We start from the raw sequence: 27,290 nt of genomic DNA on the forward strand, positions 1-27,290 counted from the left end.
GATGTAGCAACCTGGGCTTCAGTATGTACATCTGTCCATCCACTCCCAGCCACCCAAATCCCTGCTGCCCTCCAGGCCGCCATCTCAATATGCAATCCTCCAATCATTGTAACTAATTTATCCTCACCATCTGCGTCAGTCCATGGCCACTGAATGTTCTTGGCTGTACCATAAAGGGGCTGGTCACATGCAAGGACTGGTATCTGACCTGGATATAAGTGCTGCACTGCATTAAGAACACTAGTCATGCTATGACGGATCATTGCTTAGGAGTGAGAAAATTCTTCAAAAAGTTACAATAAACCAGTTAAACATCAAGCAGGAACATCAGTCAGCCGTTGAGAGGCATGATATGCAGACCAGGAGATATTTTGTCTTTTATCTAAGGCTCCTAAACAAGAACGCCTAACCTTTCTAACCGTCCATATTCATCCTGGACATGAGTGTTCATTGTGTCCATCAGGTAGGGTGGTCAACACTGCAGCTGGCATTGGTGGATTCAGTGGAGGTTGAGTGGTAGTAAATGTGTGTAGAATTTTGGCAAAGGTGTAATGCTTTTTGAAGAAGAAACTAGCTTGATGCTCACGTTCATCACTCTTGTTCCCTTTTCCGTCAAAATCTGGATATTAAAATAGGGATATGCCAGCGCCGTGAAATGAATTAGTTGCTGTATTTGAAGATGGGTTGTGAGCTATGTTGTCAACCGCACCTGTGATAAGTAAACCTGTTTTAAAGTTGGTAGGGATTACTACTTGGCTCTTGTATTCTTCACACACAACGTTAGCCAGATCTGTAGACAGCTGAAGCACCCTGTCATAAGAGACACATATTTCATGTTGAAAAATTTGTCAATTATCCCACGGTTTCTGGTATGTGCCTGTTTAATCATTCCAACATAAAGTGGGAATGGTGTCTTCTGGTTTCGACAGTAACGCACTGTTGTGGTTGATGAGTTACGTCGTTTATGTTTTATGTAATTGTACCTGATAAGTTGAGCTAATGTAAGAGCTTCAGATCGGGCTGGGTTGCTACACTGTTGTATATTAGGACCCTCTAACAGAATGCGCATAAAAGCAAGAAGCACTGCAGGAACAGTTTTCTCTTGGCAGTCAGATGAAAAAGAACCTTCAAAACACGGGAAATGACCAAACATATCCCTGCGTAATATCTGAGCTGCTTTGGCTAAACAAATAGCATCTCTCTCAGTAGTTTCATCAAAGGTGTCAGACAATATTTTCCCCACTGTCATGAACTAATAAGACATCTCTCCCTTTTTTGTGAGCTTGTAGGGCTGGAATATGTGGTAGGAGCTTGTCCTTGAGTCGAGTAGAATTAATTCTCTCTCGCTGTTGAGCTCCAAGTTGATCCTGTCGCTTGCTGTATATTTCACTAAATCTACTAACTTTAATATGGAATTTTCCTTATCACTAAGCTCTTCTTCAACGAATGTTGTAAGTTCAGCAAATGCTATGCTACTATGGAAGTCATTTTCTTGATATTCAGCTGATTTTTGACACTATAACTTTGGCCCGGTTATATAATGATATTAAGCACTTCAAGTGATATTTCATCTCGATTGCTATTACATCACCGGCACTTAATTTTGCCAGCAACTTGGTGTCACCCACTCAAACAGCAGCTGACCTGAATCTCCAGTCCGGCCCACAAGTACTTGCCTGGTGCAGTGCTCCAGGTTTTCCATATCCATCACAAAAGAAGCGTTTTTCAGATTCACCCACTGATTCATGAGAACGTCTGATTCGCTTTGCCACACCTTCTGGTGTTACATCACTTATGGAGTCATCAGCACACCGTTTTTTGAGACGAATTAACTTGGTTTGGTTAAAGTTGTCTCTGCATCATATCTTGTGCCACTTTGATGTATGGTTTACTAGTGTGGTGCTGATGCCATCTTCATCAAGGGGAGATAGTTTCAGGGAGCTTGGTAAACCTCCAATCTGGCTGAACTTTTGCAAATCATCAGCAAGAGTTGTGTATCCTTCACCAACGTCTTAACAGTTGGATTCAGCAGGTCATACTAGTTTGATTTTCTTGGAATCCTGGCAGAAGATGCACAGTTATGAGATTTTCATTCTTGTTACTTGTGGTGGGACTTTCCAGGGAACGATCGTCATCAGGTAAACACGTAGCAGCCATAGTACCTGGAATGCAGAAATTAAGACAGTCAACCAAATCTACCTGTGCATCTGTCTTCACTACTTCGAAAATTACTCTAGCAGGTAAAGGGGCATAATATATTTCTGTGTTTTGAAATAAAGACCATATATATAGGATTAAAAATTTAGTTCAGGAAAAAATTTAAATTGTTTTACACAACAAACAAACACACACACAAACACACTTTGGTCTGACCAAACATATATAGAGTATGTTTAGACAAAAAATAAGGGAGCTGATGCAGTGGAAGAAGTGTTCCGGAGGTGCTACCGCGGTCAGCTTCTAGGAGCGCTGCAGGCACCCAGGGGACGCTGTTCAGTTGGCACTATATCAGAAAATCTTTACTAACCCAAGTAGAATATGTGGCCAAAATCTCATAATTCTATAAAAAAGTGAACAATCGTCGTGCTTATCCGCTCCACAATTGAGGCTTATGCACTGATGAAGAAAATAAGACGTGAGTGATTCAGTGAGACTCCGAGCGTCATAAGGCGCTCGTTAATCCCAACAAGCATTTCAGTTACCCTTTGTAGGATGGGTTGGCGAATGGCAAGACCAACTCCATAAATGCGGTTTCCCTCTGCAGCAGGATTACCCTTCCAGAAGAAGGTATAGCGGCTATACCAGACCCCCGAGTCGACCCTCGTTTGGTAGCCGGGATTTACTATGTCGATGTTATACTTAGACAGCTCTTTTGTCACAAGGGTGGCTCTTCTTTCAGCATGCTCATTTGCGCCAGTGTCCAGAAGGGTCCTGACATTCCATGCAGCAACCATAAGAGGTTGTATAGGTTGTTTTTGTTTGGATCTGTGATTATGATTATGTTTTCGACCGCTTTAGGGTGACCTTACTGGGTGCGGTTACCCAGTCACACACACACACACACACACACACACACATATATATATATATATATATATATATATATATATATATATATATATATATATATATATATATATATATATTATATATATATATATATATATATATATATATATATATATATATATATATATTTATATATTATATATATATATATATATATATATATATATATATATATATATATATATATATATATACTGTATATATATATATATATATATATATATATATATATATATATATATGAAAGTAAATCACTGTAGGTGCGCGTGATCCAGGTATATGCTGATAACCACAAGGAAAAAGAAAACACGAAGTTCCCAAGCGCTTTCGTGTAATTCACATCTTCAGGGGTGAGTACAGACTAAGGAGAAATACATAACAAGGCAAATATATAATACAGTAGAGGGAGGTGAAATCAAGTCCACAATAGTCAGGTATTAGGTAGTGACCCTACTAATCTTCAAAAAGCACCGCAGCAGTCGGTAGTCAGGTCAGAGAGTAAGATGACCCAACCTTCTCACCTGGTTAAAAATCTTCTTAATTACGAAATTATCCAGTTTGTACATACCACTACTCAAATTCATGTTGACGGATTCGGTATGTTTAATGAGACTTGATTCTATAATGTTCCTACTGTCAATTGAATTACAAGGTAATATTAAGGAGGCATTATCCCAGTCAATATATATATATATATATATATATATATATATATATATATATATATATATATATATTCTCTAGGGTGGGGCTATATATATATATATATATATATATATATATATATATATATATATATATATATATATATATATATATATATATATATATATATATATATATATATATATATATATATATATATATATATATATATATATATTTTTTTTTTTTTTTTTTTAAGATAATAGAGTAATTTTAACACAACAAATGGTACATCTGTAATTCGGCAAAACATACCGTTTTTCTACCACTTTTTTTTTCAACTGCAGTGCCATTCCCAGCTCAACTTTTTTAAGCCAGTCTTCGTTTGTCCTCGCTAGAATGTTCCATGTTGCATGTGAAGAATGCTGGTATATTATTAAATAGGACAAATGATGCAAGGAATTAAACAGGACACATAAACACTGACCAGCTCGTCATGGAGTGGTGACTGTTACAGGAAATACTTGGAGACTTGTACAGTGGACACAGTGAGTCAGTATAGTAATGGGTTTGTATAGTCAGATCATGTCCAAGCTTGCCCCAACAACTTCTAGTGATTCAACGTCATGCACAACAAGGATGAAACCATCTGAGAGAGTAACAGAGGTAAGTACACAAGCATGTCTGTTTGTTTCTTATAAATATTTTTCTCAATCAGTGTGTGTGTGTGTGTGTGTGTGTGTGTGTGTGTGTGTGTGTGTGTGTGTGTGTGTAATAATAATAATAATAATTAACGGTTTATTGAAAGAGCTTGGCAGCCAGAAGGCTGAAAATATACAGTTACATATTTGGGAATGGGTTACGAATTACAAATAATATACAAGTAACATAAGTGACACAAATAAGACATATAATAACTAGATGGGGAAAAGCTCAAACTACAGTTCATTTCAACATAGTGACAGTGTAAGGAGCAGTGTTTACTGGGAGTGAATACACTGATTTATTACAAGTTATTGATAATTTTTACAATGGTTGGGACTGGGCTGTTCTTATAGCGATCAGTTCGTGCACGTATGGGCTGGATGCGGTTGTGGTGTCGAACAGCAATTCTCGGACAAGGGATCTCAGGTGGTAGTAGGAGCCGGTGTCGGGGATGGTGTAGAAGCTTCTTACCAAATTTGCAGATGAGGTCGTGGTGATGGTCAGTGAGAGTCGAAAGGGTCAGTGTGTTGAGCGCTTCTTGATATGTGGAGTAGGAAGGGGAGAGAATAATCTTGCATGCCCTCTTTTGCACTTTTTCTAGGTGTTTACGTTGTGTGGCATTTAGGGAGGAAGACCAGGTGGGGGAGGCATAGGTGAGCTTGGAAGTATGAATGTTGTGTAAACACTGAGGAGCTCGTGTGCAGGAACTCCGAGGGACTTGAGTCGGCGGAGGAGGTGGAGACGGAAACTGGAGGATTTGACAGCTTCACTGACGTGTGGTTTCCAATTTAGTTTGTTGTCTATGGTGACGCCGAGGAGCTTCGTGAATCTACAACCTGGAGTGTGTTCGGACCTAGAGTAATGGAAGGAGGTGGGACAATGTCGGAGGAGAGGTTGATGTGCATAACCATGGTCTTGGTATGGTTGATGGTGACATGGTTGTTGGTGGCCCAGTTTTGGAGACTGTTCAATAAATCCTGAAGGGCGGTATAGTTGGGAGCAGAATTGTTGACGCTGATCCCAATGGTGGAGTCGTCGACATATTTCCAGCGAGCAGGGGTTTCTCTTAGGGCATCATTGATGAGCATAAGGAAGCAGAGTGGTCCCATCTTGGTGCCTTGGGGGACGCCACAGGTGAGTGACTGAAAGGTGGAGACAGCCCCTCGGAAGCGTACAGCTTGGCGTCGGTCACTGAGGAAGTCTGTAAGCCATGGTATGAGACTTCTCCGAAGCCCGAGGTCAATAGCTTTGTTTATGATTATATTGTGGTCGACTAGGTCGAACGCTTTAGTGAAATCAATGAAGGCGACAGCTACAGACGTTTTTCGTTTCTCGAGATGGCGGTATATGTAATCGAGAAAGCTGACAAGACAGTGAGTGGTGGAGGAAGTTTTCATGTTGCCAAATTGCTGAGGGTCTACGACTCCTGCAATATCAGCATAAGCCCAGTCGAACACAAAACTTTCACAGATTAGGCTGGGTATTGGGGTGATTGCAATAGGTCGTAGCTGATTTAAGGATTGTGGGCTGGTTGACTTGGGCACTGGTGATACATAAGAGGTCTTCCAGTCAGCTGGGCATCTGGCTTGACTGAGAGAAGCATTGATGATGGAGCAGAGGGGTTTAGCAAGCTCCGGGGAGAACTCCTTGAAGAGTTTCATTGGTAAGTCAATGGGGGTGGTAGAGCGTTTTAATTTTAGTTTGTCCAGGCGTTTTGCTACGTCAAATTCTTCTACTAAGTCAGTGGGAAGGGGGGCTGGTAGGTAAGCAGGGAGAGTGGTTGTGTCAAGCCGTGGGAGCGTCTGGCATATAGTAGCGAAATGGTTATTTGTTTGCTCAGCTGCGTCAACATTAGTGAGATGGCTAAGGAAGGGGAGGGGGTGTGTCTTATTGTTTAGTCCACAGAGTTCTTTAAGCTTACCATACCATTGACTGATGTTGGTCTGCTTCAGGTGTTGTAATTTGGTTGGGTAGTGGGACTTCTTTGCAGTGCGTATTTCGCGGATGACTCGGTTGCGAAGTGACCTGTAGCGGATGTGGTCATTGAGATGAAAGGCTCTGTCTCTCTGTTGCATAAGTCTTTTGATCCGAGGTGTGATCCAGGGCAAGTCAGCTGGGTGAGATCTGACGGACTTCTCGGGGAAGAAGTGGTGGTGAGCTTCCGTGGTGGTGTTGGTATAATTTATCCATTTGGTTTCCACGTCATCCACGCTAAGTACTTCAGTCCAGGGATGGTGAACTATCCACTGCCCGAAGAGGCGCACTGCAGAGTCAGTAATCGGCCTGTAGGTCTTGATGTAGGGTCTCTGTACTTGAGTGGGAGTGGCAGCTGGGGACCAGAGCACTGATAAGTGTGTGCTACACCCGATAGGAGGCATTGGTTGAGGTGGTTGGTACTGGTCCGCTAAGTCAGTTAAGATAAGGTCAAGGGTATTTTGACCGTGTGTGGGGAAGGTCACAACTTGTGATAGTGATAGCTGGTCCTGGATATCAGTGGTGTCAATTTCATTTAAATCCCCACATAATACTAACTTGGCACATGGGTACCTAACTCTGAGGTGGTCTGAGGTGGTGATGAGATGATTGATAAGAGTGTCTCTGGTGGGTGATCGAGGCGGATGGTATGCCACACAGATTATAATGGAAGCAGTGTTGCGTGGGGTGTAGCACGACATGGTGTGTGTGTGTGTGTGTGTGTGTGTGTGTGTGTGTGTGTGTGTGTGTGTGTGTGTGTGTGTGTGTGTATTTTCCTTGTTCCAAAGTGTAAATTATACTGTGATAATGTTAGTATATCAGTGTTATGTTGGTTCGGTTTGACTAAGGTTAGCTTTAAATGTAGGGTATATTCCCTGTTACGTGATCACGTTGCTTAATGATAAGACGAATGTGCAGGCCTTGTGTGAAATAAAACAAAGCCTAGGATTGCTTTTAGTTGTCCTTTTGGCCTCGTGGTACACGATTCCTGTTCACACGCATAGATCCAGGGTTCTTTTCCAGACTAGTGAGGTATTGTTTGTATATGAGAGTCTGCGTGTATATGGACTGTAGATATATATATATATATATATATATATATATATATATATATATATATATATATATATATATATATATATATATATATATATATATATATATATATAATGAAGAGAACCAGGGAAAACACAAACATCTTGACTAAGTTGAGTTACTTTAATTACTAACGTTTCGGAAAATCATTTTCCATCATAGGGGCCTAGAAAACAGACAAAAAGTTACAGGTAATTTACAATAAAAACGGAACATTATTATAGAATTTACCTACTGCAATCTAAAAAAAAAAGAGCATTATGAATTAAAACCAATAAAGGTGGCGGGAGACCTACGTACAGAACTAAAAACATACATAAGAACTTAAGAAAATAAGGAGTCTGCAATATGCCGGTTGGCCTGTGCATGGCATCTCATGTCGAGAGTTACTACCACTCTCTATCATCCATGAATCTATCCAGTCTCCTTTTGAAACTTTTCAGCGTTCCAGCACTTACTACAAAGATGCTAAGCTTGTTCCACTCGTCCACCACCCTATTTGTGAGCCAGTTCCTTCCTGTCTCCCTCTTAAACCTAAACTTTTCCAACTTAATTCCGTTGCTCCGAGTCCTATCCTGCTCGGATATTATAAGAACTTTATCGATATCCCCTTTATTGATTCCTTTCACCCACGTAAATACTTCTATCATATCTCCCCGCACTCTTTGTCTTTCTAGGGAATGCAAGTTTAGTTTCTTTAACCTATCCTGATATGGAAGGTTTCTAAGTCTGGGAATCATTTTCGTCATTCTTTTCTGCACCGACTCTAGTGAATTGATATCCATTCTATAATAAGGGCACAAGAACTGAACCACATAATCGATGTGCGGCCTGACTAGCGCAAGATATAGTTGCAATAAGACCTCTGCACTCTTATTACTTACACTTCTAGATATAAAACCCAATACTCTGTTTGCCTTATTTCGAATATTAACGCACTGTTTTCTAGGCCGTAGGTCCGGGCTTACAACTACCCCTAGGTCTCTTTCACAAGTCGACTTCTCTAAGTTGATGTTGTTTAGGCTGTATACATTGACAGTATTTATTCTTCCAATATTAAGTACGCTGCACTTGCTGGTGTTGAATTTCAGTGGCCATTTTTCAGATCACCCCTGCAGTTTATTTAGATCCTCCTGTAATGCATTTGCATCCTGCCCTGAATTATCTGCCGCCCTATTTTGGTGTCATCCTCAAGCTTGCTTATGTCACTGCTGATCCCAGTATCTAAATCGTTTATGTAGATTATGAACAAGAGAAGGCCTAGTACTGACCCCTGGGAACCCCACTGGTTACACGGCCCCACTCAGAGTTAACACCATCTATGCTGACCCTCTGCGTTCTATCGGTGAGCCATGATTTTATCCAATTTAAAACTTTCCCCTCGATACCATGAGCCATAATTTTTCTCAAAAGCCTCTGGTACGGTACTCTGTCAAATGCTTTGCTAAAGTCTAAGTAAATAACATCGTAATTTTCGTCATTATCTACTACCCTATTGACTCCTAAAAAACGTCAGCAGATTTGTTAGACAAGATTTTCCCTTTGTAAACCCATGTTGAGAGTCGTAGACTAATTTCCTTTTCTCTAAATGCGATCGGATGCTATCTGCTATAATTGATTCAAGAAATTTCTCCACTACTGACGTCAAACTGATCGGCCAGTAATTTGACGCTGATGCTCTGTCTCCCTTTTTGAAAATGGTTCTACATTTGCCTGTTTCCACAAGTCTGGCACAACTCCCGTGTCTAATGATTTTGTAAATAAATTTACGAGGGGTCCGCTAATCTGTTCCCTACACTCTTTCAAGACGTGAGAGAAAATTTCATCCAGCCCTGGGGATTTTGTCTTCTTTAGTTTATTTATCCTCTTAAGAACATCCTCTTTTCTGTTAGTGATATTCATTAATTTCTCTTCTTCCTTTCCCCTAAATATCAGTTCCACCTCTGGAAATTCCTCCCGAATTTCTTCTGTGAAAACTGATAAGAAGTAGCTGTTCAATGCCTTGCTTATTTCTCACTGCCATTTATAACTTCTCCCCTCCCTGACTTTAAAGGCCCAACTTTGTCCTTGTCCCTTGGGATTTGCCTTGGATTCTCATGCTATTTTGATTTCATAGTCTCTCTTTGCTTTCCTTACATTTTTCTTAACATTCCTAGATAGTTCATTATACCTATTTCTGTGCTGATCCTCCCCTCCCTTTAATTTCTTATATATTCCTTTCTTTATTCCTATGTCATGTTTAAGTTTTCTGGTCATCCACCTTGGCTCATTCTTATTTGACCTCATTTTTTTGTATGGTATATTTTGTTCTTATGCTTTATGTAGTATACTAGTTATGTAGTATACTAGTGAATACATTATAGTCATGATCAATTGTTGTGTCATCTATGACCTCACCCCTTCCTACTGGGGGTATTACCTTAATTTAGACGATCCTGAGTGTGAAAAACACAACAATTCACAGGAAGCCAATTCACAAATGGATGGCTTTAGTTATACTCATGCAAGGCTTCCATAATGAGGAGGTCCGTCTCACAGTTGCTCCTGCCAAGAACTGAGAAATCCGACGGCGAAAACGGGTGGTCATGTTGGTAGGCGTGGTTACGGATAGCTCAGTGTGGTGGTTGTGTGATTAACTGTCCTGTAATTCTGTAGTATGAGGAGAAGATAAACAGATTTTTTCGTAAACTTAAAAACAAGAATGTCATTAATGACTCCTCTTTTTAAACTCTTTGTTAGCGGGTCTAAACCAGGTATCCTGTACGGTCTACCGAAGGTACACAAGGATGACTGTCCCTTTCTCCCTATATTGTCTTCCCTCGGCACCTTCAACTACAGGGTATAATCTGTCCAAATTGCTTGTTCCCATATTGTCTCCAATAACCTGTAATCAGTATTCTGTTAAAGACTCTTTTAGTTTTGTTAAGGAACTAACCAGCATCTCGTTCAACAACTGTGTTATGGCTAGCTTTGATATACAGTCTCTATTTACCAACATTCCTCTTGCCGACACTATTAACATATGTACAGATGAATTGTTCTCAAATACAGATATAGTTGATGGATTCAGTGGACCATAATTTAAAGAATTTTCAAAACTGGCTGTAAATGATCGTTTGTTTTTATTTAATAACAAAGCTTATAAACACTGTGATGGTGTTGCTATGAGTTCGCCCTTAAGTCCCACGTTGGCAAACGCTTTCCTCTGTCACCACGAGAAGTTTGGGCTAACCGAATGTCCCGCCCAATTTAAGCCTTTGACACATTTTAAATTTTCAAATCACTTGATCACGTCTCTATGTTCCTAAATTTTCCAAATTCGAAACATGGCAACATCAAATTTACTTGTGAATTGGAAAAGGACAATATTCTTCCATTCCTTGATGTTAATATCCACAGTCTTCTTAATAGTTTCGAGACAGCCTTATACAGAAAACCAACATTCACTCATTTGAGTAAAAAAAAATCCTCATTCATTCCTTTTAATTACAAACGAAGTCTAGTGCGTACTCTTACTGAGTCTGTAATATATGTTCTAACTATTTCCACCTGAACATGGAACTGAAATACATAAAGTAATTGCTCTTTAACAATGGTTTCCCAATGAGATTTACAGATACTTAAATAGGCCAAACCCTTAATAGGATTTTTGATCCCACACAGCCTCAAATCCACACAGTTCTTAAATATTCTGTCTATTTCACCATCCCGTACACAGGCCCACTCAGTTTCACCCTTAGAAACAAACTTTTCAATGAATTCTATCCACAAATTTCTCTTAGACTAATCTTCAACGCCCTGAGTTCAATTTAAAAATTCTTTAAAACTGAAGACAATATACCCACACACTTATAATCCTCAATTATTTATCAATATAGGTAAAACAAAAAGAATCTTGATAACTCGTATTCATGAGCACTTGGGCCGTTCTGTTCGACCAGGCCAGTTAATCACACAACTACCACATTCAGCTATGCGTAACTACGCCCACCAACATGACCACTCGTTTTCGCAGTTTCTCAGTTCTTGGCACGAGAAACTGCAAGAAGGACCTCCTCATTGTGGAAACCTTGTGTATTACCCGAAAGCGCTTGGGAACTTCGTGTATTCTTGTTTCCTTGTGGTTATAAGAACATAAGAACATAAGAATGGCTGAAACTGCAGCGGGCCTATTGGCCCATACTGGGCAGTCCCGTTTACACCCATCCCCTATTGCTCATATAAGCATCCAACCTATGTTTGAAGCTATTCAGCGTATTCCAGTTAATGATGATATTTGGTAACTTGTTCCATTCATCCACTACTCTGTTTCCAAACCAGTGTTTACCTATTTCAAGTGTTTACCTATTTCACGCCTAAATCTAAATTTGTCTAATTTAAAACCATTGTTACGAGTTCGCTCCTGGTTGGATAGTTTGAGTACCTTTGTAATGTCCCCTTTGTTTAGCCCTGACTTCCACTTATACACCTCTATCAGGTCGCCCCTCGCTCTACGTCTCTCGAGGGAGTGCAAATTAAGATGCTTTAACCTGTCTCTGTACTCAAGGTTCCTAATGCCCGGGATTAGTCTTGTCATTTTCCTCTGATTTCTTTCCAATGATTCTATATCCATTCTGTAATACGGTGACCAGAACTGAACTGCGTAATCCAGGTGTGGTCTCACAAGAGCAAGATACAGTTTTAGGAAGACCTCGCTAGTCTTGTAACTAACACTCCTTTGTATGAACCCAAGTACTTTATTAGCCTTGTTACGAGTAAAAACACATTGTTTACTTGGCTTAAGGTTCCTACTTATCATTACTCCTAAATCTCTCTCGCAGTCGGATTTCTCTATGGCATCGTTGTTCATCTGGTATCTGGTTTCCCTGTTTACATCTCCTATTCTGAGTACTTTACATTTGTCCACGTTGAATTTCATCTGCCATTTTTCAGACCATTCGAAAAATTTGTTTAGATCTTCCTGTAGTTTTGCTGTGTCCTCATCAGATTTAATAGCACATCCTATTTTAGTGTCATCAACAAATTTACTTATGTTGCTGTCTATGCCGATATCTATGCCGTTTATGTATATAATAAATAATAATGGTCCAAGTACTGAGCCTTGGGGAACTCCACTTGTGACGTTGCTCCAATGGGACTTAGTGCCCTTAATGCTCACTCGCTGTTTCCTGTCCTGTAACCACGCCCTAATCCATTTAAGGATGTTACCTTTGATGCCATGAGCTTCTACCTTTCTAATTAGTCTTTCGTGGGGGACTCTGTCGAAGGCTTTGCTAAAGTCGAGATATACCACATCATAATTGTGCCCCTCGTCCACCGATTCGAAAACTGATGAAAAGAATGTTAATAGATTAGTTAGGCAACAACGTCCTCTTGTGAAGCCATGCTGGGAATCATTGATCTATCTGTGCTTCTCCAGGTGATTTTGAATAGAGTTTGAAATGATTGCTTCCAGTAATTTGCCTACTATTGATGTTAGACTGATTGGGCGGTAGTTAGAGGATAGTGATCTATCCCCCTTCTTGAAAATCGGTATTACATTCGCTATCCTCCAGGATTCTGGTACTACACCTGTTTTTAAGGACATGTTAAACAACTTTGCTAAGGGCATACTAAGCTCTTCCTTACATTCCTTTAATACTCTGGCAAATATCTAATCGGGACCAGGTGACTTATTAGGCTTTAGTTTGTCTATTTGCTTACTAACATCGTTACTAGTCACTACTATCTCACTTAATTTGTTTTCTTCACTATCTCTGAATAGAGTCGGTGCCTCGGGTATCATGTTTAAATTTTCGGTGGTGGAAACTGTTGAAAAATATTTATTCAAATTATTGCTCATTTCTCTGTCGTTATCAGTGAGCTCGCCGGTGTCTGACCGTATTGGTCCAATCTGTTCTCGTGTTTTAGTTTGATACATTTGGTAGAATCCTTTGGGGTTTGTCTTCGCCTCCCTTGCTATCCTTACCTCATTATTCCTCTTTGCTTTCCTTATCTCGGTTTTAACCCTACTCGCCAATGCCCTATAATAGTCCCGGAGGTGAATTTCGCCACGATTTATCCTTCTACCTATAGCCTTCCTTTGGCCAATGATGTTCTTTAAATAATTATTTATCCATTTAAGGTCATTGTTGTCTGATCTGAGTTTTTTGTATGGTATGTTCTGCCTTTGTGCATTAAGTAACTCACTATTTAAATTGTCGTGGAACTCGGCAATCTCAGATCTCGTTATCAGGTCGGTGTCATCTGTCAGGTTCATGGCCAAGCGCGACACCCCCTCTCTCAGCTGCCTCTTTAAACTGTCAAAGTTTGCCCTTCTGAAATCTGGTACTTTAGTGTAATTTTCCTTAAGTCTGCCCTGAAAATCTAACTGGAATCTAATTTCTTTGTGATCGCTGTTTGCAAGTTCGTTCCCTACCTCGACACTGCTAATGACGTTTTCTCTGTTTGACAGAACTAAATCGAGTATATTATTACCCTGTGTGGGTTCGGTTATATGTTGACTTAGAAAACAGTCCTGGATCGTCTCGAGAAAATCCTCTGATTCTGAGTTACCTGTAAGGTCAGTCCAATCTATTTGGCCAAGGTTAAAGTCGCCTACTATACAGACTTTGTTGTGTATGGAAGCCCTGTGCATTTCATCCCAGAGAAGTCGCTCATTGACTCTATCAAGATTGGGAGGTCTATATATTACTCCTGTGATTAATTTTTCTCTACCGTCGCTTAATTCTATTCAAATTGTTTCTGTATTCCGCTCAGTTTTTATTTCCTTATTTATTTCACACTTCAGATTATCCCTAACATAGATTGCTACTCAGCCTCCTTTCCTGGTCTGCCTATCGGTATGGAACAGTTTGTAACCCGCAATTTGGTATTCGACTGGTAACTCACGTGTGTCTAGGTTGATCCATGTTTCAGTGAATGCAATTATATCGATTTTTTCGGTACATACCAAGGCCCTAATATCATCCATTTTGTTTCTCATACTTCTACTGTTTGCGTACTATACATTTAAATTAGTCGTGTTCTGAGTCCTCCCCTTACCTCGTTTAGTTTTAAACTCCCTGTCTAATTTTGTTTTGTCATCATTCCTAACACTATTTCCCTGTAATCTTTCACTTTGTTTACCCGCTCCCACTGCAGTCTCCTCCACCCCCGTGCTCATATGTTCTCCTAGCAGTTTAAAGACTTCGATATCTTTTGAACTGCCCCCTCTAGAGCCCCAGCCAGGGTTGCTACTCCATCCCTAGACAGGTGCACCCCATCCCTAGCATAAAGGTCCCTTCTGCCATCGAAGTTGTCCCAGTTGTCAATGAATGGGACTGATATTGACTTGCAATATCTGTCAAGACGGTCGTTGACACCAACTGCCCTTGACAACCATTCACTGCCAACTCTCCTTCTAGGCAGGACACCGCATATGATAGGGATCCCTCCCTTAGTCCTAATACGATCTATAGCTGCCTTGAACTTATCAAGAAGCTCCTCGCTCCTACACCGGCCAATATCATTGCCTCCTGCACTGAGGCAGATAATGGGTTTGTTCCCATTACCAGATAAGATATTGTCCATCCTGTCAATTATATCCCCCACCCCAGCTCCTGGCAAACACACCCTCATCCTATTTTTGTTTTTACCACAAAAGGCCCTGTCCATGTACCTTACCTGTGAGTCACCAACAATTAAAGTTTTTCTACCTTCCTTGTCATCCCTGTCCCTGACTGTACTAACGTCCAATTCGTCTATCAAGGGACTGAACGAGTTGGTACACTTAGCTGTTGTTGTCGTTGTTGTCATATCCTTGGTCTACTTCTTCACCACCAGCTTCGTCTTCCCACTACTCACAACCTTCCACTCGCTTGAGTTTTCGTCAGACACTGGCTTTACCCGTCCAGCCTCCCCTTTTAACTTCGACAGCTCTTCCTTTAATTTCAGGTTCTCCAACGTGGCCCTCTCAATTTCTTCCTTGGCCCTCGCCAATTCTTCCATGGACCACTCCAGTTTGGTCAACAAACTCACATATCCAAGACCGAACATAGCACTGGCCATATCTGATAATTATCCCTCGGGAGCTAACCCTGCCATGACCTTTCCCCTAGTGAGGTCAGGATCGATATGAGGGAGTATTGTGTCGACACCACGGGTAATGGGGTGTAACACATATGATCTAGCACATCTAAGGGAATGACACTAGCATCATCATTGTGGGAACATTGATACTGATTAAGGAACAGTAAAAACTCAAGGTCACTGAGGTGTGAAAAAGGAAGATCTATGAAGATTATAATAGTGGTGAGGGGGGGGGGGGGACGTACTCACAAGTGCTATAACCAACAGAATTAGGATGACCGGTACTGTTGAGGGTGATTCCCACATAGAGTGAGAGGTGCTCCTGTCACTCTGGTTTGAGGGTTGCTGGTTTCCACCACAGAGGGTAGACGTGTAGTCCTCGAGTTGGCCGGCAGAGGGGGAAACTCCTCAGGTGATAGCAACAGTGGCTGGTTCCCCCTCAGTGGAGAGGGGGTACTGGAGGGCCTTGGGGAGGGGGGGGTGGTATAGCGGGTGAGTGGGCGGGTGTCTACTTGCCCAATCCCTCACAACAAGGAATTGAATTGAATTGAATTGACTGACCGTCACGTGTTTCCCTTGTTTCGTGGCTTCTTTAAACTTGTCCATTTGCTGTAGACGGGCTTTAGTTATACCTGGGCAGAGATCTTCGTTGACGAAGATAGTGGTGCCTCTCAGTTTACTGCGTTGATAAAACACTTTGTCACGGTCAGAGGGGGATGAGAATTTTGTAATGATGTTGCGGGGACGGGAGGAGTTGGGTTGGGTTGAACACGGTCAAACTTTACTTCATTAAGTTTAAAATGGTCATTCAGCAGGCGTTAAATTTTGCGTTGGGATGACTCCCAGTTCTCGTGGATGTCTTCAGTGATACCGGCAATCCTGAGGTTGTTTCGCCGCCGTATGTCATCCACATAATCCACCCGGTCTGCTGTTGTCGTTAATTCCGTTTTGAGCTTGGAATTTTCTTCACTCAGCTGTTGAACTTAGGTCTTGAGTGTTCGGTTCTCTTTAGCTTCAACGTTCAACATTGCTTGTAAGTCATTTATTTCCCCTTGCGAGAATTCCAAGCTTCTTTTAATCTCATATAGCTGGTCAGTGAGACGCCGGTCAACTTCTTGTAGCTTCCTGATGGTCTCCTTATTCATTTGTTGTATGATGTCCTGTATGAGAGTCCGTTGGACTCCCATTATCATATCAGTCAGTTGTTGTTTCGTGAAATTTGAATTTTTGACACAAGCAGCCAACTTTGACATATGGGAGCTTGTGAGAGTTGAGTAGCTGGCAGTAGGGAGACGGTCGAGTTGTGGTCAGCTGGGTGGCCTGGTGGGACGGTGGGGGTGAGCAGGGCTCAGATTACAAGCCATGGCAATGAGGGGAGTTTGGTGGGCCTACACCTCACGTGGTAGTCACAGATTCACCAGTAAGCAGGGCTCAGATTACAAGCCATGGCAATGAGGGGAGTTTGGTGGGCCTACACCTCACGTGGTAGTCACAGATTCACCAGTAAATTGACAAATATATCTACTTTGGGGATCACAGCTAGATATTGTACTGTACTGGTCGCATCACGCACTAGTCACTCAAGAATCAGATTTTCTAGGAGTCAGACTGGGTGCTCCCGGAATGACCTTGTTTATCGACTAGAAACGTGGTTGTAGTAGAGACGGTGGTTGGCGCTTGTGCTGGAGATGGTGGTTGTTCTTTATTGTGTAGAACAGTGGTTCTTAACCTTTTTTGAGCCACAGACCCCTTTGAGAATCTGGTGAAAGCTATGGACCCCCTCCCTAGAAAAATGCACATAAGTACATAAACACAAGTTTGCATGCAATGAATATACTTCATTTTATTGAAAATTCATTGCCTCATACAGTGTATGACATACACAAAGTATGAATAAAATAAACATTCTAGAAGTCAAAACCTGACGACGATGACGATTGTATGTTACCTGACCGTGTACAGTAGCATCCCATGCCACCCTACAGATTTACTGGTTTTCTTCAGTAATCAAAAATACATACATAACATCTGGTATATATTGACAAAAATAGAACAACTTAATATAAAGATATAGTGAATATAAATATAAAATTTTTAGCTGACCTTTACGGACCCCCTGAAGCCCATCCATGGACCCCTTGGGGGTCCATGGACCCTAGCTTAAGAACCCCTGGTGTAGAATGATGAATGGTAGCTGCATGGAGCTGATATTGATTTAATATTATTATTTTTAATTTGTGGTGGAAAAAGATATTGGTGGTGGAAGTAGAGTGTCCCCACTCTCTCGAGCTCTCCTCGCTGTTTCTCCCACTCTCCTCTCACCTTTATCTCTCTCTCATTCTCATATAATTGTACTTTTATGTCGTGTTCTTGCAGGTTCTGAAGAAGGCAGTCATTTGTGAAGACGAGGTGATGGTGTCAGTCGCCTTGGCTCTTGGTGCTGACCCCTGCACCACTGAATGGGTAGAAAACGGTAATGTGTCACTTTGTTTGTTGAGCATAGCGACCATTAATGGCGCCGCCCACCTGGTACCACTACTTGTAGAGGCGGGGGCCCCCGTGGATGGCTCTGAGACGACCTTAAAACCTATTCATTTGGCGACACATAGACGCCGTAAACATGTGTTGAGGGCGCTGCTCGCTGCTGGTGCCAACGTGGAGGCCAAGGATGTCAACGGTGAGTATGTAAATAATCTAATGAATATGATGATTACTTCACACACAATGTTGATTACAGATGTCACTGGTGTAAGGATGTAATAGATGAGTAACCATACAACACTATGGTGTGGTGGGTGCGCAAGTCCGTGTAGTTAACTTACACCACTGTAACCGTTTGGCGATACAGGTGTATCTGCTTTGTATTAGGACAGATGTTTGTAGCACCTGTAGAATAGATGTGTAGAAGCAGGACCCATTGAGAAGGTGAAGAGAAATCAGTCTAAACATGAGTGGATCACAAAAAAAATAAAATAAATAAATAAATGATGCATCAAGAAACTTAACAAGCGGTAGTGAGGCTTGCAAAGAACTTCACAAAGAAGAATTAAGAGAGGGGCAGTGTAAGTAGAACTATACAATGATAAGGATCAAGGGAAGGTAAGAAACTAAAAATAAATAAAGATCAAACTACCAGTTTTGGAAACAAAAGTTAAGGCAATTGGAAGGAAAATTAAAAAAAAAAACAATGTTAAAGTTTGTGAGGTTAATCAACTTTCAGAAGAATTTCTAAAACAAATACAATAGGAGAGAATGGGATCAACTGTTTAACTTATACATGTACTAAAGCTCTATTTCCTTCAAAGAAGACCTTCCTAGTGATTAGAAGAAAAAACAGTATTTTTGTCACTGCCTAGCAAGCAGGGAGGCTTAGACTGTAACCAGTTTATGAGAGATATATTCATCCACAAGTCCTGCCTGTAATGTTTTATTAAAACATAATGTTAAAGTTATGAGAAATATAATGGAAAGTGAGTTTTTTATATATATATATATATATATATATATATATATATATTTCATTTTTAGTCCATATAACATGCGGACTTGAACATATAATAATCAACGACCTCACCAGCCAGGACTCGAACCCTCGATCTACTGCGTATGACCAGGGAACGTTACCGACCATGCCACAAGGACACTAAATGCAGTCCGAGACTATGTTATATTTCATACAAAGTAAATTTGGTCGAGATGGTAGAGTAGTTACAGAAATTAATAAGATAAAATATCATGCAAAAACAGCATTTATTATTCTGAGACCTGCTAAAATGGGACACTTATTTCAATTTGATAAAAACAAATTACGGAAATGCTGAGTATGGTCATTACTATTGCATGGGTCAGAATCGTGGACATATTCAGAAGACACGAAAAGGAGGTAAGGTATGCCTTTTGAATGTGGTGCCACAGGAAAAAGCTAAAGTTAAATTGTAGATAGAACGAAATAAATGAGGAAATACTAAGACTGGTAAACACCACGAAAGAAATACTGGAATTTTTATAAATTAAGTAAAGGAGACATTTTGACCGTATGCTTAAGGCTGAGAGGATAATGAGAGGCACACTAATGGTCAAAACTGAGGGTAAGAGGGCCAGGAGAAGGCAGAGACTGGGATGGAAAAATTAAATTAAATGTTGTGTCCTAGGGGAGGTACAAAATCCGGGAGGACTGGCAAAAATAGCCCTAAAACCTTTAGAGTGGAGAACCATGGTCACCAATCCTCAGAAACAAGGATCACACACACACACACACATAATACTGTGTAACATTCATTGCCATAATATCCTGACCACAGGGGTGAATTATTATGACCCTTTGTAAACCATACTCTGTTATCCCTTTTCGCGACCGCTCACATGATGAGTATGGGGTGCACAATAAACTAACCGCTGTAAGCGGCAAAATCTGAATCAATATATATATATATATATATATATATATATATATATATATATATATATATATATATATATATATATATATATATATACTTCTTTTTTAGTCCATATAACACGCGGACTTTGAACATATAATCAACGACCTCACCAGCCAGGGTTCGATTCCTGGCTGGTGAGGTCGTTGATTATATATATATATATATATATATATATATATATATATATATATATATATATATATATATATATATATATATATATATATATATATATATATATATATATATGTACTGTATATATATTAGGGTGGTTCAAAAAAAGTAAAGTTCTTTATATTTTTAGTGCTCAATGTTTATTTGCGTCCTTTACATGTAAAAACATTTCAGGCGAAATTATAGGTAATTACAGATTCATTTAGGATATGCACAAGTGGCCCGAAAATTCTACCTCTCTAATGTTTTCTCCCTCTATAAAATAATTCTTGTTCCTGACATCAGATACAAGTGATTTATTTATTACATTTATTTGTTGGTGTTTATTTTATCCAAAATATGAGATTAACATAAAGAACACATGTAAGAGAAACATACATCACAGAAGATTAGCCTTCTTTATGTTGGGATACTGACGTCGATGTGTGGTGACCACCTGAAGCTGGTACTGCTTTTGATCTTCGCTTTTCGTAATTGAAGAGTTGTAGTCCTGGATAAGCTTCACCGCTCTTTCGGCCACATCATTCACCACCTGCAACTCTTGTAGAATTTCCCTTGACTGAAAGAACTGTGGATCGTCATTCCATTGGCTTGGATCTTTGGAGACGAATCCAGAATCCAGGAGCGTGGTTTAAAAGAAGCAGTTAGTATTTGTGGATGCATGGTTTTAAGCTCCAGTGATGGAATTTCCTCTTCTGTCACTTTCAGCTTCTTTGGACTTTCCTTTTTCTCGTTCTTTCCCTTGATTGACTCAAGAATTTCTCTTTTCTCAGCATACGAATCACTATCACTGAAGAGAGCCAGAGCTACTGACTCCTCACTTAAATACCAGAGATGCCGCTGGAAAGCCTTTGTTGCCGCCATTCCAACTGATTCATGTATTTTCTCCCCATAAATTGTTCCATTCATCCACTACTCTGTTTCCAAACCAATGTTTACCTATTTCGCGCCTTAATCTAAATTTGTCTAATTTAAAACCATTGTTACGAGTTCGCTCCTGGTTGGATAGTTTGAGTACCTTTGCAATGTCCCCTTTGTCTAGCCCTGACTTCCATTTATACACCTCGATCATGTCGCCCCTCGCTCTACGTCTCTCGAGGGAGTGCAAATTAAGATGCCTTAACCTGTCTCTATACTCAAGGTTCCTAATGCCCGGGATTAGTCTTGTCATTCTCTTCTGGATTCTTTCCAAGGATTCTATATCCATTCTGTAATGCGGTGACCAGAACTGAACTGCGTAATCCAGGTGAGGTCTCACAAGCGCAAGATATAATCATAAGATGACCTCGCTAGTCTTGTAAGTAACACTCCTTTGTATGAACCCAAGTACTTTATTAGCCTTGTTACACAAAATAAATAATAATAGAGCGGCACTGAATAGATAATACTCAACTAAACCCTATTTGAAAAGGTATCCACCACTGACAAACTGAGATGTCTTCCTACTCCCAAGGCCTGCTTGTGACTGACAAAGCTCCATATTCCAGGGGACTACAAACCTAATACTAATATTAAAGAACTCCCGCATTAACTTGCAAAAATACCTACATACATACAGAAAATTTTTATGTATTAAGTACCATCCCTGCTCACACATATTTATATAAAAATATTCTATTTACAGTAGTTGAGGGTAACATGCCTAAAAATATTTCGCTATGCACAACGCAACTCACTACTGTACATACGCCATGCATTACAATATAAAGATGCCAGACAGTGTATTTAATACTTATATTTGGTGCATTGAATGCATATAACATCATAACCAAAATAAGCATAGGCCCTCACCCAGAGTAGTGTTAATGGTTCCTCACAATGCTTCAGAACTCTCCATAGCGAATACAGTGCACAAATCATGAATGGTATTTACATTACCGATTCGGATGGTGTTCCATACAGTATATGGAAATATTTGCGAAAAAAAATACAAACACGAGCAAGGTCTACAGACTCTTTAGAGTGGAGGTGGCCCCTTCTGAAGTTGAGCTCATCATGTGAAAACATGATTCGTATGTTTGTAACAACAAGTATAAAGACAATTAACAAGGGCATTAAGTTTAGTATTGTATGAACTCTATGCTGTAAACCTTGACACTTGCCAATTTGAATATTAAATTTGATTTTATTTTATAAAGAGAACAAGAGCGTGTGAGTCTCAATTGCAGTTATACAAGTACGATTGTAACATATGTCAACTATATCGGTGCATTCATGCTGCTTTTCATAAGCTATATTCCTATTTGGCAACATTTGTCCTGAGTTGGATTTTTCTAAATGTGCGTAACACAAAGCAAACTGTTGCATCTTAGTTTCAAAAGGTTATATTGCAACTTTTTTATTTCATTCCAAAGGTAACACAAAGAGGGGATATGAATATTATTATGATATTATTATGAAATGTACTTCGTAATCAGGTATACCAACCCCTCTTACACGACAAAAGCCAGGTGTTCATTCTGAAATCCACCATACCCAGCTGTAAAGATACTTTCTTGCTGTGCGGATATACGAATGCGTAGATCTGTAAAACACAAACATATATCTTACGGTATTAATGACATTAGTTCTCAATTATTAGTACCGCCTGGGAAGATGTTGGATGCATAATGTGTTGTCTAATGGTAGACCCTGCTGCCATATGGCATCCTGAAAATTGTGACCAAGTCCCAGGCTGCTGATCTGACTTTCTGCTTCATTTACACACAATTGCAGGGTCTCAATTGTTTCTCTTACTGTTGCCAGTATATATATGCTGATAACCACAAGGAAAGAAGAACACACTTCATGTTTTCTTCTTTCCTTGTGGTTATCAGCATATACCTAGATCACTTGCATAAATATACAGTATATATATATATATATATATATATATATATATATATATATATATATATATATATATATATATATATATATATATATATATATATATATTGTTTCTCACTTTTGTTCTTTTTTTAATTTTTGCATTCATTTTTTTGTTCTTTTTATTATTATTATTATTATTATTATTATTATTATTATTATTATTTGTAATGAGTGTTTATTAGACCACAGCCTACAGCCCATAGAAAGACAGCACATATAACAGTAAGTAGATGAGCAGGTGTACACCCACTTAAGTTGACACACCCTTCAGTGATATTAAGTCCTGACCCCATGACAAAAACCCCACCGGACAAGAAAAAACAGGACAAAACGCCACCTCTATCGGACAAAAACCCCATCTCTACTGGAACCTAACCTAACGTTAAATGAAATTTGTATGAAAAATATAAACGAGCTATCTAGCTTCCGACTGTATTCAAAGACTGCTTAAGGAAAACTGAATTAGTGCATAAGTGAACAAGGTTTTTATACAGTTCGCCTCATGGTACCACACGTCATTAAACAGACCTGAGAGACCAGAGATTGTGAGGTCACGGGTCCCCTGAGGTCTCAAAAAGTGAGAACAGTAATGGTAAGAGCTAATATCAAAGTGGATTTGTTCGAAAATCACATAACCATTTTATTTACGCTGGAAAACAATGCAAATCTACGGACTTGGCGCACCCAGCCCACGATTGCAGTTATCGTACGGCTCCCTCCTCCTCCCCCCAATTTTTTTCTTAGCCTACTTTTTTTTTAATGTTGTTTGGATTAGTAAAGGAAGGAAGATGAGTAAATAGAAGAATGAATAAAGAATGGGAAACAGAAAATAGTTAGAGATAACAGGTGGGGGCGGGGGGGGAGCTGAGTTTCATCATGCGTCTGGATGGGCAGTTTCAACGTTACCAGACGACCTTACAGCTACAGTGTATACTTATTCCTGTGGGTGGAAAAGGAGAAGAGATAAAAAGATAATAACAGGAATGCATAAAGAAGATGGCTACAATAGACACAGGGTGAATATAGACAGTGAAACAGACAGGAGGTTGACAAAAATAGACAGATTCATTCATGCACAAATAGACAATATGGCAACTAACATGACAGACAGACAGCTGACTGACTGGTTCACATTACACAAACAGGCAGACACACGCCAACAACGGATAAGACAGACAGATTTGACGACACAAAGAGTACAGACGGGCTTACATTCAAACACCACGCAGACGAACAGACAGTTGGGATGGCAATAGACAGGACGGATAGACTTGAGACAGATTAGAAGGCATTTATAAACAAGAATAACACCAAATTGACCATAGCTGCGTCAGTGAGGGTAGGAGGTCTTACATCCACCAGCGTAAATAATAAGACGTTGAAAACTAACACCCTCGCGCGGAAAGAACATCGATGGTCGGTCAGTTATGTGAGATGGGCCTAAAACTGACTAACGTAGATGATGACTATGATGACTTAACACAGGTGACTATCATAACCAGAATCAAGGTCACTTCTCTTCATAATATAATTTATCTCCGAATGATCATCGGTGATTCATAATATTTTTTTTTATGATTTTAACCTCTCCTTATGGCGAATATTTCTTTAATTAATTATTCTAACCTTTATTCTATTCCTTCTTATAGTATCACGACCACGACCATGATTATAACAACCACGACAATGATTATAACAACCACGATCATGATTATAACAACCACGACCATGATTATAACAACCACGACCATGATTATAACAACCACAACCATGATCATAACCACGACAATGATTATAACAACCACGATCATGATTATAACAACCACGACCATGATTATAACAACCAATACCCGCGATCATAACCACGACAATGATTATAACAACCACGACTATGATTATAATGAACCACGACGGTGAGATTATAACAACCACGACCATGATCATAACCACGACAAATGATTATAACAACCACGATCATGATTATAACAACCACGACCATGATTATAACAACCACGACCATGATTATAACAGAACTAACAGACCATAATCATAACCACGACAATGATTATAACAACCACGATCAAGGATTATAACAACCACGACCATGATTATAACAACCACGACCATGATAATAACCACGACAATGATTATAACAACCACGACTATGATTATAACAACCACGACGGTGATTATAACCCCCACGACCATGATTATAACAACTACGACCATGATCATAACCACGACCATAATTATAACAACCACGCCCATGATTATAACAACCACGACCATGATTATAATAACCACGACCATGAATATAACAACCACGACCATGATTATAACAACGACGACCATGATTATAGCAACCACGACCATGATCATAACCACAACAATGATCATAACCACGACTATGATTATAACAACCACGACGGTAATAATAACCCCCACGACCATGATTATAACAACTACGACCATAATCATAAACACGACCATAATTATAACAACCACGCACATGATTATAACAACCACGACCATGATTATAATAACCACGACCATGAATATAACAACCACGACCATGATTATAACAACCACGACTATGATTATAACAACCGACCATGATTATAACAACCATGACCATGATTATAACACCCACGACCATGATTATAACAGCGATTATGATTATAACAACCACGACTATGATTATAACAACCACGACTATGATTCATAACAACCACGACTATGATTATATAACAACCATGACCATGATTATAACACCCACGACCATGATTATAACAGCACGATTATGATTATAACAACCACAACTATGATTATAACGCCACGACTATGATTATAACAACCGATATGATTATAACAACCACGACCATGATTATAACAACCATGACCATGATTATAACACCCACGACCATGATTATAACAACCAAGATTATGATTATAACAACCACGACTATGATTATAACAACCACGACTATGATTATAACACCCACGACCATGATTATAACAACCACGACTATGATTATAACACCCACAACTATGATTATAACAACCTCGACCATGATTATAACAACCATGACCATGATTATAACACCTACGACCATGATTATAACAACCACGACTATGATTATAACACCCACAACTATGATTATAACAACCAAGATTATGATTATAACGTACATTATGATTATAACAACCACGACTATGATTATAACACCCACGACCATGATTATAACAACTACGACCATGATTATAACACCCACGACCATGATTATAACACCCACGACCATGATTATAACAACCAAGATTATGATTATAACAACCACGACCATGATTATAACAACCACGACTATGATTATAACACCCACAACTATGATTATAACAACCACGACCATGATTATAACACCCACGACCATGATTATAACAACCACGACTATGATTATAACACCCACAACTATGATTATAACAACCACGACCATGATTATAACAACCATGACCATGATTATAACACCTACGACCATGATTATAACAACCACGACTATGATTATAACACCCACAACTATGATTATAACAACCACGACGATGATTATAACACCCACGACTATGATTATAACACCCACGACCATGATAATAACAACCACGACTATGATTATAACACCCACGGCCATGATTATAACAACCACGACCATGATTATAACACCCACGACCATGATTATAACAACCAGACTATGATTATAACACCCACGACCATGATTATAACAACCACGACCATGATTATAACACCCACGACCATGATTATAACAACCACAACTATGATTATAACACCCACGACCATGATTATAACAACCACGACCATGATTATAACACCCACAACTATGATTATAACAACCACCACCATGATTATAACACCCACGACCATGATTATAACACCCACAACTATGATTATAACAACCACCACCATGATTATAACACCCACGACCATGATTATTACAACCACGACTATGATCATAACCACGACTATGATTATAACAACCAAGACGATGATTATAACCCCCACGACCATAATTATAACAACTACGACCATGATCATAACCACAACCATGATTATGACAACTACGACCATGATCATAACCATGATTATAACTACCACGACTACGACTGTAACACCCACTACCATGATTATAACAACCACGATTATGATTATAACAACCACGACCATGATTATAACAACCACGA

The 27,290-nt window shown here is 39.5% G+C and overlaps 1 protein-coding gene across 2 annotated transcripts in view; it reads left to right on the forward strand.

The window, feature by feature from the left end:
* Positions 1 to 27,290, forward strand: part of LOC121877201 (serine/threonine-protein phosphatase 6 regulatory ankyrin repeat subunit C-like) — a 66,035-nt gene that overhangs the window by 17,508 nt on the left and 21,237 nt on the right. For both annotated transcript variants that reach the window (XM_042382815.1, XM_042382816.1), the window contains exons 2-3: positions 4,062 to 4,380; positions 17,935 to 18,235. In XM_042382815.1, coding sequence (XP_042238749.1) covers positions 4,279 to 4,380; positions 17,935 to 18,235 — 403 coding nt within the window. In that variant the 5' untranslated portion in view covers positions 4,062 to 4,278. The remainder of the gene's footprint in view (positions 1 to 4,061; positions 4,381 to 17,934; positions 18,236 to 27,290) is intronic.

The sequence above is a fragment of the Homarus americanus genome, unplaced genomic scaffold (genome assembly GCF_018991925.1).
Source record: "Homarus americanus isolate GMGI-L3 unplaced genomic scaffold, GMGI_Hamer_2.0 scaffold55637, whole genome shotgun sequence".
Classification (NCBI taxonomy): Eukaryota; Metazoa; Arthropoda; class Malacostraca; order Decapoda; family Nephropidae; genus Homarus; species Homarus americanus.